Raw genomic sequence first — 15,463 nt, 5'->3', positions numbered from 1 at the left:
ATAAAAAAAATCTATGCTGATTTATCTGCACTAATGTAGAGCACTACAGACGCATAAAGTCAGTACACATGATTTCCATCTAATGAATGTCATTACCATTGTTTCCGCGAATAAAGGTATCTCCATACTTGTTCTTCAAAGAGCCATCCACATACTCTTCGGTGTTTTCCAATGCAATGTTCATATAACCATCAAGGCATGCAAGAACACCTAAGCAATAATTTTAACAAGAAAATAGATATGTTATCAGCTCTTATAAATCACAACACCTACGCAGCTATGGAATATTATGCTACACGTCTTGCTCATCCTACCTTTGTAATCGATGCCCGAGTTAAGTTTGACAGTTACTTGACGTCCGAGAACAGAGTTGAGAAAATCAGTTGGAGATCGTGCGTTAGTTTGTTGAGCCTCCATCGTAGGTTGATCGTACTAGTCCTTTATTTCTGAAGGAAAGGGGGGGAAAATAGCAAGCAAAAACTGGGCTTGGCTGAGGAGAGAGAAAGTCAGAGCAAGAAAGAGAGAGAGCCGAGAGGCGGATTTACAAAAATGCTGGCGACGTCATCGTAAATTCAAAGTAAAGAGGCTTTATATAATGAAACGCAAGGCGTATTATAGCAAAAGCACTATATAAGAGAGGGGTACCTTGAGATTGAAGGATAGAAAGATATAATCAAATTTAGATTTGATGCTGTCAAAAAGGATATTTCAAAGCTCTCTTGATGAACGAAGATATACACGGCCGATATCGGAGTTTGATCATTTGAGCATAGTGAAGGGTTTACATAAATGCTATATTCTTGTGACATTAAAGTCTATTTCTATAAGCCATTCGTTTCAATGCCATATCAATAAATTCACCATAGCTTTTATTTCAAAAACATCATCCCCCTTCTTATATATATATACATATATATTCAAGATTTCTTTTTGGATATTAAGGTAGAGTAGTGATACTGATCCTTAAATTGACCACACCTTTCTTATGTAAAGAATGTATCTGTTTTGGATTTCACGATATCAAAGGCCTTTCTTTAATACGGAAATATGCCCCATCATATAAATAAAATGATTTTCTATAGTTTCCATTTGTTCTCGTACTTTTCTCAAGAGGTTATCCTTATCTATCCAATCTTCTTCATTTTCTGTCAGTATTTTTGGAGCTTTGACTGTTTGATGGAGCCGATGTATAACGGTAGCATGGGTAGAATCCTTTGTGCTGGCCTCAAGCTCATTCAGTAATTGTGTGAGCGATGCAACTCTCCAGGAAACAAGTGCGTCCGATAAGGCATCATAATGCTCAACGTAATTTAGACCATCCAATGTGAAAATCTTGTAAACTTGGCCTGTAGTTGCCAGAAGCCACGAAGGATCATTGAATACAGACTGATAGTTCTTAAGCATATATATTACACAGGCATCTATTGTATCTTTGCAGCTGTATGTATCTACATCCAAATTACAAACTTTATTTTCTTTCTTCTTCCTTGTATATACTTTGAAGCTTGAATATTGTACTGAGTTTTTATATTACCTGCAATATGCCATGTTTCCAATAGGTTTGATTGATTGATTTGGCTTCTTAAATACATGAATGCTTTTGTACTGAGTATTTTGCATTGGAGAAGATTGGATGTTTCGATGATACTGATAATGTCACTTCGGTCTATACAAGAAGCGTCGTTTCTGACGTAGCCCAAGAGTAACTGAAAAACTCGTGGATCCAAGCTTTTGGAAGTTACTAGTTTTATTGGTTTTGTTTCTGTGTCGGATCCAGGCTCAGGCTCAGGCTCAGGGTTAAATATGTTATTCACCAAGGAGTGTGTTGTATCGTATATATTCGCGTTTTCTTGGTAATCATACTCCCAAAGATCGTTTCTAAGGGCACTATTATAGCTATTTTTCATGCAAGTAAATATACTGTGTCGAATATAAGAGCTTGAAAAAGAGAGTAAGAAAAAAAAAAGACTGTATTATGATTTATCCAATGTGTGTGTTCTTTAGAAATATTTTATATACCCAAGTGCTAAATTTTGATGCGGGCTAGATACCTTTATTACTATTGTCGTCAATTATTAGACAATGAACAAGTAATTGGTATTAAAATATGACTACATATGACCTGTAAAAAGGTTGTTATTTATTATGAATTAATATCCGATATATCTCTTGTCTCTCTTTGAGTCTCGACTATATCTTTCTCTTTGATAAGGATATTACCTTTAGTCATTGCTTACACAGCCTTAAAAAGCTTAAAATATTCTAAACGATGACTGTTATGGCTTAAAGTTAAACTAGAGAAATATATAGACTAAAACTGTCAATAATTCTGGAAAAGCTCAATCTATAATATACACATAATTTACCTTTTTACTTATTCGAATTAGAATAATTGTCATTTATTTTAGAAGCGTAAATATTTATAAAGCAAAAGATACAATATGCACATTAAAGCAATACATCAAGCAAGCAATCAATCAATCAAGCAATAAATCGATTTATACAAAAGCGATTTAAGCAGTTCTACAAAAAATATCTAAAAGTCATTTCTTTCCTTCTTGTAATTTTCTTATTTTATTTTTGAGTAGATTACCTTGGTCCATAGTTTTTTTCAAGCTTTATTCCTTTCGAGAACGCCAAATTCTTATAAGCCATTCTAAGCTTTTTAAAAGCAAGTATTAGATACATTGATTTGACTCTAAATTCTATCAATATACTCACTAGAAAGTGTAATCCATACACATCCCTCACAGAGCATTCTTGTTGAACTGTCTCAGCTAGATATTCCTTTTTAATCTGAGTAAAGCGTACAGACCGAACCATTTCAGCAAAATAATAATCAATCTCTTTTAAAAGAGTTGCTTTCTTTTTATGAAACTTTTCCTGCAGTTTGGAATCAGCACCCCGAAATTCATTTTCGCAGTTATACACCACCTTGTTATCAGCCGATGGTTCAGAACACAAATTAGACACATTGTCTTCATAGAGTCTGTTTGCTCTAGTGATGTTTGCCTTTCTCCAATTTATTACAGCTTCAAAGAAAATCGTTTCATCGACGGGAATATCCAAGCAATCGATTTTAAGGATCTTTGTAGCTTGCTGTCCATCTGTATCAAGCCACTCAGGAGATTTAAGAATATCACCACAGTACCTTCTCATATACTTATAACAAAGGTCTTGAATCTCAGTGTATTCATATTGATCAATAGGGGTATAAGCTCTCTTTTGAACTCTTAAATATTTGCACTAACATAATATGTTAGTATATTTATATACATATTATTTACCAGCTACCCGCCAGGTTTCTAGAACATTATGCCTTGAAATACCATCCTTTAAGACATTAAATGCTTTGGTATTTACTTTGTCGAATTGAAGTCGATCTGCTACTTTAATAATATCGATAGAATCTTTCATGCTTTCGATTGGAATTTCTTGCGTATAGATAAAGTGTAAAATGCGACCAAATATCTGTGGATCAACTCCTCTGATAGTAATTCTACTATCTTCAGATTCTCTCATACCGCTAAGGAACATGTTCGAAAACCAAGCTGAGTTTTTTATGAGTATATGTTTGTTGCTGTAATATATCTGTGCCTCTGAGGTGACATTTTCTGTTTCTTTCTCATCTTTGGATACGCGAATGATAACATTAGGGCTGGGACGTAAATCGTCATATACGACTAGAAGAAAACCATGACCCGGAGGGTATTTGCCGAACATGCCTAACAGACGAGGCAACTTATCGATAGAAACGACTACATTCAAACAATCATCATAAATGTAAGGCTCTAGTGCTTTCAAAGTTATTGGCGCATGAAGTCCTTCCAAGATATCTTGAGCCAGAATACGCAAAGTTAGTCTTAAACCGCAGTCAAAACACCACCTAGCCTACCAGACCCGGTTCTATGCACAATTCCTACAGTTTATTTCCCTTTTGTTAGTTACGCGTAAAATTCGGGCTTAGTTTATAAAGTTCTGATACATACTTGATTCTAGCACCAAACCATTTCTTCTAGTACTTTTTGAAGTATCTGACTTTTTCTTAATGCTAAATGTGATCATAATCTCATAGGGCTTGGCAGAATTATCAGACAAGGCCAGTCGAGTAGCCACAATAAGACTCTATTAATGTTATTTAAAGAAAAAAATAGAAAATAAAGAACATTAACATAAAAGAGATATAGCATTATTATTGATATTACTATTCACTAACTTACGCCTGGGGCTTCCTTGGACCCTTTCTTCAACTAAAAAAATATATACATGCCAAGTAAATGTGAATACACTTTGATATATGTAAGCTCCTTACGTGAATTGACCTATAACAGCATAGCATAATATAAGATCGTTAGGTATGGTAGACTAGGAGAAAGATATTCTTGTAGAGCAAAATAGTACACCATGAACTATTGGTACACATATTTACCAAGTATAATCCTGTGTATAAAAATGAGGACTGTATATATTGCTAAATAGCGGAATATTTGACCATTCATGAATAGGGTACTTGTAATGAGAGGTATTTCCTAATATCTGTTGGTCTGTATTATCTATTTCGTTTACCAACCAGAGCAAATTAACCACCCATTAAGGTGGGAATATATATATTACAACTTACTCATCGCTATATAATTTTGTATTTAATGTAGAATGAACAAAAGAAAGAAAAGTTCGATAGAATCGTATACGTCTCTTTATACCATGCAACTATATGTTATATCAAAAATCATCATATTTTCTACTTGATACAATTGACTTCTCTTTTTTTCAAAAGAAAGAAGAAAAACATATTTAATCACTAGATTTTAAAGTACCATTATAGGCTATATGTATATATAATAGTACATACACTATAGTAATGCGATTACAAAAACCTATCAATTTTTTTTACAGAACATTAATCATAAACCATGGCATAAACTGTAAAAACAAGAGCTTCCAACTTAATTCAAAGAGTACTATGTCTGTAATTAAATGAACGTCAATTCATATATACTCTTATACACACACATATATATATATATATCAGTAACATATTTGTCGTACGACGATAATGAACGATTTATTGATATAAAATAAAGAAATGAAGGTTGAGAATAGAATGTCAGTATATAATAAAGAAAGGGTATGATACATAGAGTGTGTGGGCTTAGGGGTTGGTGTGCTTAATTTTGGTATGTCTGTCGAGGTTAGACTTGTTCGAGTATGCCTTTCCACATGTCTGACAAAAGCATTTCTCTTTTTCTTTGGTATGGGTTTTCTGATGCCTTGTATAGTTTCCGATACGACTAAAGTCCTTGCCACATGTAGAGCATATGGACTTGCAAGGGTATGGATTAAGACGTTCGATAACTGCTCTTGAAGATCCCCCAGAGTCTTTAATATATTTATGTCCAAGAAATTTATATTCCTTATTCCCTGTTTTTTGATTGGAAGCCTGTGGCTGAATAGCTATATATGGATTCGAAAAGTTTAGATTTATAATAGGTCAACTATACACATCTGAGCTAGTTACTTACAGTAAAACAGGGAATTATTTTATGAGTTGGGATTTATGAAGCTGACTTTGCGAGGCTTTGTTGATATCTATCTATCTGAATAAAAGCCCTTGATTCAAAGGCTATTAATCATTTGTTCCAAACAATTATTTTAAACAAGATAGCCAATAATGAAAATAATACTTTATCAACCAGAAAATGTCATAAAGCGAGAGTACAGCTTCCTTAACTTTCTTTTTTCAACTTCTTTATTCCATGACTATTACTTTTACCTAATACACTCCTAAGAACGCAACAAAAAAAAAGAAAATACAAGGCAGATTTATTAAAGCAATTGAAATTATGAGAATTCTTCACGTACACCTCTTCCTTTGGTCTATAAAATTTTTATTGTAATGCAATACAATTCAATTTCTTGCACATATGCACGTCAACTAAAATAATGATAATAATAATAATAATAAAGAGTAATTTTCATTTTGTACTAATAACAGTATCTAGATCTTTAGGTATATATATACTTTGCTAGATCTAGAAGTCCTAAATTTAGCTTGTTCTTGAGATAAGATTAATAATTCTCTATGGAACTGAGATCCAGGCTGTCGTTTTGTATGTACCTTCACAAGCAAAGTGCAGGGACTTATTCCACAGCTTTGTTAGCTTAATAATATGACAAGAAGCATTATGTAGTATGAAGCAGAGTCTGTTTGTAAAGTTTGTATTTCACTCAATTGTGGTTTGTATACCACAGGCAATGATATTACGAGGTTCATAAAAACACATATGCGTATTTCAGTTTTTACGCAAGTACAATTCCATACTTCTTATTCTGTTGTCTATAATGAATCCTTGGTTTAATAAAATAATTGATTACCCCAGGAAGGGTAATCCATAACTTTTGGTTAAATGTAACATTAGAAAAAGCTGTCAAACAAAGACACTTGTAAGTGATAAACTTTAGGCACCTACATAATTGGATTATATAGTGAAAAATTACGATCGATAACAGGAAATGCTTCTTATTTGAACATATACCAAATTGCCATATAAATATAACTATCTGTATTATTAAAAAGTTTATAAAATGAAAAATGCAATAATGAAACTTTCTATCGTGTCATTTATTTTTTCCTTTCATTCATTATCGACAATCAGATCTCCCGAATGAATCGAGCTAATGAACCGGGTTGTTCAACTTGGTTCTCACCCCGGTTCATTGCCAAGTGGGTGCTTTAACAGGATTTTACTTATAGTTTTAAATTTCGAAAACAATATCATTTGACCGAAAGTCTTTTACCGACATAAAAAAATTCTACGTTCAAGAAAACTTTCTTAGTAAGAAAAAAAAAGGTGTCTTGTATGATATAATTGATCAATACATTAAAGAATAGTCAAAGCATATTACCATTTATATATATTTAATATTATACCTGCCTAATATCCAATATTTTTCTGTGAGTGTAGATAAAATAAATATATAAAAGAAAGGATAAAAAGTAAAGGTGGCTTAATGAAGTACAGAAGTGTGTTAATACCTATATTCCATCCGAGATGAGTCAAATGCAGGATCCGTATCGGAGGCGGCATTTGATGGGGACTACATAAAAATGTCCTTGTTCGGACTCGAATATTATACTTTTTTTTTTGGTTGCCCAATGACGCCGATATTACGGCTGCTTTGTAAATGTCCTTATATTTGTCATCTAAAACATATCTATGAAGGGTACACTTTTAATTCAAGGTGTTGAAGGAGATGTGATTCCTAGATATAGTGAGTGTTATTGTTATTGCATTTGAAAGGAGAGTCATTATGCTTTAATGACTATGTAAGACCCTGATTTAACAAACAAATGCGTGGCAGATGATATAATTTGTACCACCAACACCATGTAATAAAAACGTTAAATATGATTTTTGGTTTAATAATATTTTCAATATGTTTATTGTATAGGCTAATTATGTATGATACATGTATGTAAGATTTTATGATCACTAATAGAAAGCTTTATTTTCTGGTTTGGCTTGTCATGGACTGATAAGTTTTGCTCTGATTTTTTTTATCTTTTGATAATATCCCATAACCCAAAACAATGGAAGCTCCAAAGATCAAAAATCCTTGTCTTGTACACAATGGCATATTGACATCTCAATTTAACACAAATTCCAAAATAAATAAACAAATCAAGGCCATTTGGCTTTGCGCAGTCTTTTTACCCTGAATTCGTAGATGATACTAACTGCCATTTTTTTTAAAAGTATATATTTTTAATTGATGCTCCAAGTACAAGGGCTATTCTTCTTTTACTTTTCTTTCTGGAGGAGTTGAATAAAAAAAACATATTTTACATAGAAACCCTAGCACAAATATATTATATTTATACATATATAATATCGAAACATTAAAGAATAAATAGAATCGTAGAGATTTTTTTTTTGGATCGACGAGAAGTAGTTAAATGAAACCAGTTACTAAATCATACGATTAAACTATTAGCTTACTCATCAAGGCATTCAAGTGATTGGCTCAAGATTTACTATCAATTTCAGAAGGCAAAAGGAACCATAGACTTGTTTAATTAAATGTTATTCCACGTACATAATTTTATTGGTGTAGTCGCATTTTTTTTCATTGATGGCTTGAGTGGTTGGTGACAGATATTTGGAAGAAAGTTAAAACATATCTACATATATGTACACATAATTCTTAGCTGTTTGAATGGCAACCATTCGGGTCATGGCGGAGAAGTACAAATATATTTTGGAACTTTGGAAAAATAAATATATTTGGTTAATTGTTCACCCGATATATTTCCACTTAAAAAAACGGTATAAAGTAAATAAATAATAGAAATAATAAAATAATAAAATTTCAATCACTTTTTGTCTTTCTCTCTCTCTCTATTTATTTATTTATTTCGTCAGAACCAACCAACCAACCAACAAACCAATAAACCATCATGAGAGTCGTCACACAAACCGAACAAGACAATGCTAGCAGATATGCCATGAAGGGTTGGTTCATCGGAATGGCACAATGGGCTGGTGTCGGTCTCTTTGTTTCTGGACTCGCCTACTCTTTCTTCCCATGGTACCGTAAGACACAAACTGTAAACAAGGTATGTATCGTGTTTGGGTATTTGGGTTTTTATGGGCAAGAGAGCAAAGAAAAGAGAGAAAAGGAATAACCTCTTTTTTTTATATATTCTTTATCACAATTAGTTTTATATTGTAATGTGCTTCTCTCTTGGTGGTGGAGCCTACAAGTCTGATCGTTACATGGTAAACTTTGAGCGCAGAGGACGCGCCGCTATGTTGGACGAGTCGACCCGTAAGAGATACGACATCCTTTACGGTGGAAAGGACAAGGAAGTCGAAGAGACCAAGAAGGTCCTTGAGACTCCTAGCCAAACCACAGCACAGTAAAAAAAAACAACAACCAAAAACAAAATAATCTATACATATACTACATACATACATTTACACTAGTATTACAACCGATATTACAACCACCACTGTCACCACTGTCACCATCGTCACCACCGTCACAACCATCAATCCTATTATTATTCAACCACATCCTGTTTACAAAAAAATATTAAATAATAAAATTAAATCATTGTTCATGATTCTCAATGTTATATCACTTAATATGTATTTACAGTTAGTTTACACACATAGAGATATGTTGAGACATGTAAAAGAAGCATAGAGAATAAGAAACTCAATTCAAAGTCAAGAAGCACGAGAAAAGAACATGTAACATAAAACTCACACAAAAATATATATTTATATATTTATATATTTATATATTTATATATATAATATACGCGTAGAACAATTGGAAGGAAAGAGTGGAAAAAGAGGAAGAGGAGGAGGATAATAGGACTTAGGATTAGAAGGGTGTGTGGGAGGTTGGTCTCTTTGTCGGAGTGAATGAATCAATGCACACTGACTAAAATTTGGAGCAGTCGTCATCTTATTCCAAACACCTTTTTAAAACCTCGTCCTCTGCACTCCTCTTTTCTCTCTCTCTTGATAACACTACTGTTTATATTATATAGCTATGGCCAGCGAAAAATCTCTCAGATTTATGACCTTTAACGTCCGTCACGACCATGGCAAAGAGTCTACTCTTCAAGCCTTTGCTGCCCCACCCGAGATAGCCCAAGAGGGTGGATTGGATCACGAACAACCCTGGTCTATTCGCAAGTGGAAAATTGCTGACACTATCCTTCTCTATTCTCCAGACATCGTCGGTATTCAGGTAAAAACAAGGAAATATTGAAAAACGATAACAGCCATGATACTTTACAATCACATTAGGATTGCGTTGAAATCAAGTACTAAAAAAAATAAGCTCATTAGGAACCCGTACTTCATCAAGTAACAGACTTAGAGTCATTGCTCAACGACGAGTACGAATGGGTTGGTGCCGGTAGAAATGACGGAAAGGAGGAAGGTGAATATTGCGCCGTGTTTTACAAAAGGTACATAAAGCAAAATAAATAACGGTCGATTTGGAAGTTTATATTTGATATATGATTCTTGTAGAGAGAGCGTAACAGTGGAAAGTTGGGCTTTGCACTGGTTGTCCGAGGTATTTCAGATAAAATTGTAGGTTTTATTGACACAATTATTTATCACCAATGCTTCTTTTCTTTCAAAAAATAAAAGACCCCTACAGTTCCTGGAAGCAAAGGATGGGACGCATCTCACCCCCGTATTGTCACCCAAGTAGAGTAAGTTTGTTTGTTTGTTTGTTTGCTTTGTTTGCTTTGTTTATCATTTGTTTGTGTGATTTGTGTGTTTATTTGTGCGTTTGTTTGTTTGCAATACCTTGACAAAATGATAATAGATTCAAGAGAAACGACGGCAGTCAGTTCACTCTTCTTAACGCCCATTTTGACCACAAGGGTATTGAAGCTCGTAAGGGTGCGGCCGATTTCTTGCTCAAGCACACAAAGGATATTCAAAAGGTTGTTGTTCTTCTTGGAGACTTCAACTCTCCCGAAGACGATCCTGCCTACTTGAGCCTTACAGGAGCCCATTATGAAGGCCGCAAGGACCAAAACTCTACTCTGAACCATCTTGAAGACCTTAACCAGAAGCTTGCCTCGGCTTTTAGTCGTCGAACCGGCCGCCCTGTCCGGACAACCGAAAATAACATCACTTTACCCACCCACCATGTTTTCCGAAGAGGTATGCTCAAGCACCTCACCGAACAGGGGCAACAGAATCTGGATCAGGATCAGGAGCCCGTCTTTTTAGACGCAAGATATGAGCTGGTCACACGTCTGACAGATGAAAGAGCGGTTGGTTCTCTGAGTGGTCCTTTTGGATTTGCAGAGACCTTCACAAGCTTCGGTGTAGGTATTGATGCAGAGAACGCCCCATTGAGATTAGATTATATCATGATTTTGAAGAATTCTTCCAAGGTCAAGGTCAAAACTTTTGCCGTCCTTCCCAATCAGTACGACGACAACCTTTATATTAGTGATCATCGCCCTGTACTGGCTACATTGGCCTGGTAAAACGTTTTTGTTTTTTTCTTTGTTTGTGTGTTTTTTTTTATATTTGTCTTTACTTCTTTCTTTGAAAGATTAATACTACAATAAAGCGGAAGTTAGTTGAAGAGGTCCTTTTTTTGTTTTCTTTTCTTGATCTTTGGAAATACAAAGAGGTTGCTTGTTACGGTTTGTTCTTTTGATAAAATCAAAATTACAAAAAAGAAACTATTTATAAATTTGTGGTAGAAATAAAGGGTTTAAATGACGATATATTGGAATCACGAATGTCAGAAAATTTCGAGCAAAGAGAGAGAGAAAGTTTTGGTGGGGTTCTTCCCACGGGGTACAGAGCAACGGCTTCCATTTGAGCAGAAAGACCGACTACCAATAACCTGAGTAAATTAAATATGAGATTAGATGAGATTATGACAAATGATAGGTTGATTACTTGTGTAATACGAATGAAAGACTAAAACCATTAAAAGCGTAATGGGGTTTTTTTTTGCAAAAAGAATACAATTGCAATACAAGAATTATCAGAAAATTACCCCACTTTTAGGTCATACATGACAATTCTTTCACACCAAAAGAAGCTACCATAAAAGAAACCGCAACAATTTACTACTCTTGTAAATAAAATAAAATACAATGCAGGGTTATGCAGCTTAAATGAAGTATTATTCCTCAGCTCATTTAGCACCACAATTATCCTATTTACTTTTATTGTTATTTTCTTTAAAAAAAGGTTTATATAGTCGGCCATTTTACTTTCACTATGGTATATCTTGACCGCTCGCACCTAAACAAAACAAAAAACAATAACAACATACAAACAAACTCTACTAATCAATCTATCAGCTATAATATCCAACATCAATATATAAAAATTCAACCTCACGAAATTCAATATGACAGTATACCTCTTTTATGATATCCATGTCTTGCTTTTTTAATATATCCAAATGCTTAACAGCTTATCTTTAAGGGCTGTAATATAAAGATTGTCGGTACATCGTTAGCAAATTATTTTTATACAGAATGTTGAATGCTGTATTTGGTGATTGCCAATACTTGTTTACTCTTATCTGAATTCAAATCGTATTTTGCACTGTGAATACAATTGTGCATGTGTACGAATGTATGCAACAACGAATGAAAAGTACCAAGTATTCACTGATATTCAAAGTACAAAAAACCTTGTAGATAGTGGTTATTATTTCATAAATACGTTTATGTTGGACTTATTGCGGACAGTCTGTAAATACAATGAGGACATTACTTGTGCATTCAATTCCCCACACCCTTTTCTGTCTCTATTTCATACACATTTCTTTATTCCTTTTCATCTCTCATCTCTCTTCATTATTTTCACCCTTTGCTTTTCACATTTATTTATTTATTTTTGTTTCTTCTCTGTCTCTCTTTCTCTAATTCCAATGGATCATCTTTACAATGTCCATCCGGATTGGCCTAATTTAATAATGTACAATTCACGGCATCGGTGTTCTCAAAAACTAGTCTTCTTTTAACCCTAATATACTTTATAGACAACAATGTGTACAGCTAAACACAGTTATCAATACCACTTTAGAATATATGAATAGTATTTTTTTTCTTTCTATGTTTACTCGATTAGATTAATTTCTTCTTATTAACGAGTCCACCTAATTACAACATTGAACTCTCCAATTAAGCAAAAAAAAGTTTAAAAGCGTGTTTTTTTTTATTAAAGTTGCTAATAGCTAAGAAAGACATTATTTATTTATTTATTAAAAGATATACATAAAGAAACTATTCTATTTGATTGAATTTCACTTAATGTTCTTTTACTTGAGTAAAAGAATAAAAAGCATGACACCAAGTTCTTTGTCCCCGCATTACGCGGCTCAATCTCCTTCAGGACGTAAACCTGACTTGGTAGCGAAGGAGGTGCTAGAATGGTGGCAAACCAACGGAAAGCACCCGTTCATCCAGCCCCACATCTCGTCACCGAGTAATGTGGGTGCGAACTCACCAGAGAACTTACCACTAGGTGATAAGGTCCAGCTCATTCGACTACCAGTAGCTTCACCGTCAGCCGTTAAAGAGTTCAGTCAGGTTAGCAGTGAAGAGCCAGCACATCTCACCACAGGTTAGACCTCCCTCCCCCCAGCATCATGATTCCACATTGGCGATGCGATGTACACAGTAGTCCTTCCAAAAATGAAAAGAGACCATGCCCCACGACTTCTCAGAATTAACTGAGCTGGCGAGTAACAACTTTCACTTTCCGATGCTTGTAGCATGGAAGAATCTCCCTGCAACGGTCGCAAGAGACGCCTCACTATGAAACCGGGACTGTTGTTGCTCAAGGAGAAAACAAATGACGCGCGTTGGAAGGGTTCTATTTGTAACAGAAAAAAATTTCATCTGCGATTTAAGTTTAGGACTGCGCTTTTTGTCAGTCTTAGATGACAACGTCAGATCAAACGTGACATAGTTGTATATTATTTTTACTAGGCTTGTGTAACTGTTCCACGGCAAAATTGACAGCTAATATTTTTTACTCAAAGTATTTCTGAAATTAACTCTGTAAGGTGAAGTAAAGTAAAGTAAAGAAGCAAAGAATTAAAGAAGTAATGAAGGGCTTGGTCTTGATCGGTATAGCAATAACTTTAAAGATGGAGTACAAAATTCTATAACGGCGATTTCTAGGTTACTATAAAGTGGCCTGTGCACTTTTTCCTCAAGGGCACAAGATTTTTTTTGGCTTACACAAGTAGACACAAAAGAGACTCAAGGGTCACTAGGAAGTAAACTTAAACAAATATAGAAATAATATTGAGCAAAAAGTAGAGTAGAATGTCTATACATTTATTATCTATATTTCATCATAACAAGAAGTGTAATAGTGAATTCCAGGTTGAGTTTTATTAAAATGAGGCTATACTGATATTTTAAAGGGTCGAGATGATTTTTCAAGGGAATTTGTAACTTCCATCGGCTTTTAGGAGATGCTTGTGAAAAATACGACAGAATCTTCTAAAACTTTCCTTTGTAAGAGTTGTAGATAATAACATCAGTCGTTTAGGAATAAGAATGAAGGCAATTAGTAAATGAATACTACTAAGAGATCAAGTTCTATCCTTGTATAAGGTTAAAGGATTCTTATTAGGGAGTTTCAGCAGTTCTGGATGCTTGACTGTTGGATGTAGTGGTAGTTTAAGCACCATTCAATAATAACCAATATAAAAAAACCATCGAGTGCCTTTAATGTATCTTGGTTGATACGCTTTCTTTCATAACGTCAAATTTCATATGTACAATACGCTTGATTAGAGTACCCATAAATATAGTGTCTCAGCCCAAATTCCCTACAAGTAAGTTAGACTTTTATAATTTGGTATCAAGATAACTACTTTTATATAGATTGATTATGCTTTATTTTTGACTTTGCTTTTATATGAAATTTGCCATCAACTGTACATAAAGTACAAAACATCGTAAATTTTGGCCAAGTCATGACATCTAGAATATCTAACTAATTTTTTAGGTGCTTGGATGTTCAGTTTTCATTTTTTGAAGGTTCATCATAGCCAATGATTTTCAAATTAAATTACCACTACATCCAACAGTCAAGTGTCCAAATCCGGTGAAAACCCCTAATGTATAAGCTCAATTACTTATCTTATAATGTTTGAATTAGGAATATTGAGAGCAGTTGATGCCTTGTCGAAAGACTATTTTGGATATTTAGTATAGTATGACCCACCGGAAACACGCCCTAGTATAACCGGAAGCTTACAATTGTCCCTGACAGTAAGCACGGCTATGAAGAAAAAGAAGAAGAAAAAGGAGCGTGTAAAAATATTAGTTTTTTAATAGCAAACAACGTTATTACGTGAATTGAATTTAAACCGATGAAAGTTGTGAGTGTTAGGACACGACACTTTTATCTTACACACGGCGCTTATGTTAGTCTTCGATTTGACACAGTAGTTTACCTCTCGAACACGGCGTTTACATATTGCTTAATTTGTAAACATGTTAGATATAAAGAATTATAATACTATAGCCAGTTTTGGATCTTGAATCTAGATGGTAACTTTACTTTATGGAAATAATGCAGTATTTTATTGATGAATTCAATTAGTTTGACTTATATAAACTATTGTTGATAGTTTAAGATCAAATTGGGTTGCTGGATGATGAACCAATCGGCGTTTTGCAGGGGTTAAATATATGCGGTAAAAAACGGCGATCAAAACAGATGTAGTGCTCCAGATAAATATCGTGTCCAAAATATTAAAGAAGAGTTGAAAGAAGCGGGTGGAATATATTGTCAATATCAATCATGAATTCTCGGAAAATCCCTGAAAGATAATCAAAATATAGCTATTTGAGACAGCTGTTGGAAAGGCTGAAATAGCTTACATTATACTTGTCAAACTTTATATAAATACTATAGGTAATAAA

At 34.1% G+C, this 15,463-nt stretch overlaps 6 protein-coding genes across 6 annotated transcripts; 2 read left to right on the top strand and 4 right to left on the bottom strand.

The window, feature by feature from the left end:
* Positions 1-79: 79 nt before the first annotated feature.
* Positions 80-417, bottom strand: PHYBLDRAFT_26048 (hypothetical protein; the record flags this gene model as incomplete). The annotated part of the gene is made up of 2 exons (XM_018439881.1): positions 80-210; positions 315-417. The coding sequence occupies 2 exons, from the start codon at positions 415-417 to the stop codon at positions 80-82; spliced, it is 234 nt and encodes a 77-aa protein (XP_018293262.1).
* Positions 418-1,020: 603 nt separating this feature from the next.
* On the bottom strand, positions 1,021-1,907 carry PHYBLDRAFT_72014 (hypothetical protein; the record flags this gene model as incomplete). Its single annotated transcript, XM_018442580.1, has 2 exons — positions 1,021-1,448; positions 1,535-1,907. 2 exons carry the CDS (start codon positions 1,905-1,907, stop codon positions 1,021-1,023), a joined length of 801 nt encoding a protein of 266 aa, XP_018293261.1.
* A 682-nt stretch (positions 1,908-2,589) lies between these two features.
* PHYBLDRAFT_72015 (hypothetical protein) lies at positions 2,590-4,625 on the bottom strand (the record flags this gene model as incomplete). Its single annotated transcript, XM_018442581.1, has 8 exons — positions 2,590-2,661; positions 2,722-3,246; positions 3,295-3,836; positions 3,990-4,125; positions 4,221-4,250; position 4,288; positions 4,430-4,553; positions 4,622-4,625. 8 exons carry the CDS (start codon positions 4,623-4,625, stop codon positions 2,590-2,592), a joined length of 1,434 nt encoding a protein of 477 aa, XP_018293260.1.
* Positions 4,626-5,152: 527 nt separating this feature from the next.
* PHYBLDRAFT_143483 (C2H2-type zinc finger transcription factor) lies at positions 5,153-7,088 on the bottom strand (the record flags this gene model as incomplete). The annotated part of the gene is made up of 2 exons (XM_018430992.1): positions 5,153-5,379; positions 7,037-7,088. The coding sequence occupies 2 exons, from the start codon at positions 7,086-7,088 to the stop codon at positions 5,153-5,155; spliced, it is 279 nt and encodes a 92-aa protein (XP_018293259.1).
* A 1,313-nt stretch (positions 7,089-8,401) lies between these two features.
* On the top strand, positions 8,402-11,138 carry PHYBLDRAFT_186327 (hypothetical protein). Its single transcript, XM_018439223.1, has 9 exons — positions 8,402-8,617; positions 8,721-8,920; positions 8,988-9,135; positions 9,180-9,195; positions 9,563-9,765; positions 9,867-9,988; positions 10,055-10,115; positions 10,176-10,240; positions 10,357-11,138. The coding sequence occupies exons 1-9, from the start codon at positions 8,459-8,461 to the stop codon at positions 11,030-11,032; spliced, it is 1,650 nt and encodes a 549-aa protein (XP_018293258.1). The 5' UTR covers positions 8,402-8,458; the 3' UTR covers positions 11,033-11,138.
* A 1,721-nt stretch (positions 11,139-12,859) lies between these two features.
* PHYBLDRAFT_166484 (hypothetical protein) lies at positions 12,860-13,569 on the top strand (the record flags this gene model as incomplete). The annotated part of the gene is made up of 2 exons (XM_018435426.1): positions 12,860-13,139; positions 13,508-13,569. The coding sequence occupies 2 exons, from the start codon at positions 12,860-12,862 to the stop codon at positions 13,567-13,569; spliced, it is 342 nt and encodes a 113-aa protein (XP_018293257.1).
* Between the last annotated feature and the right edge of the window lie 1,894 nt (positions 13,570-15,463).

The sequence above is a fragment of the Phycomyces blakesleeanus genome (genome assembly GCF_001638985.1).
Source record: "Phycomyces blakesleeanus NRRL 1555(-) unplaced genomic scaffold PHYBLscaffold_7, whole genome shotgun sequence".
Taxonomy (NCBI): domain Eukaryota; kingdom Fungi; phylum Mucoromycota; class Mucoromycetes; order Mucorales; family Phycomycetaceae; genus Phycomyces; species Phycomyces blakesleeanus.
This window is presented reverse-complemented; position numbering and strand designations above follow the sequence as displayed.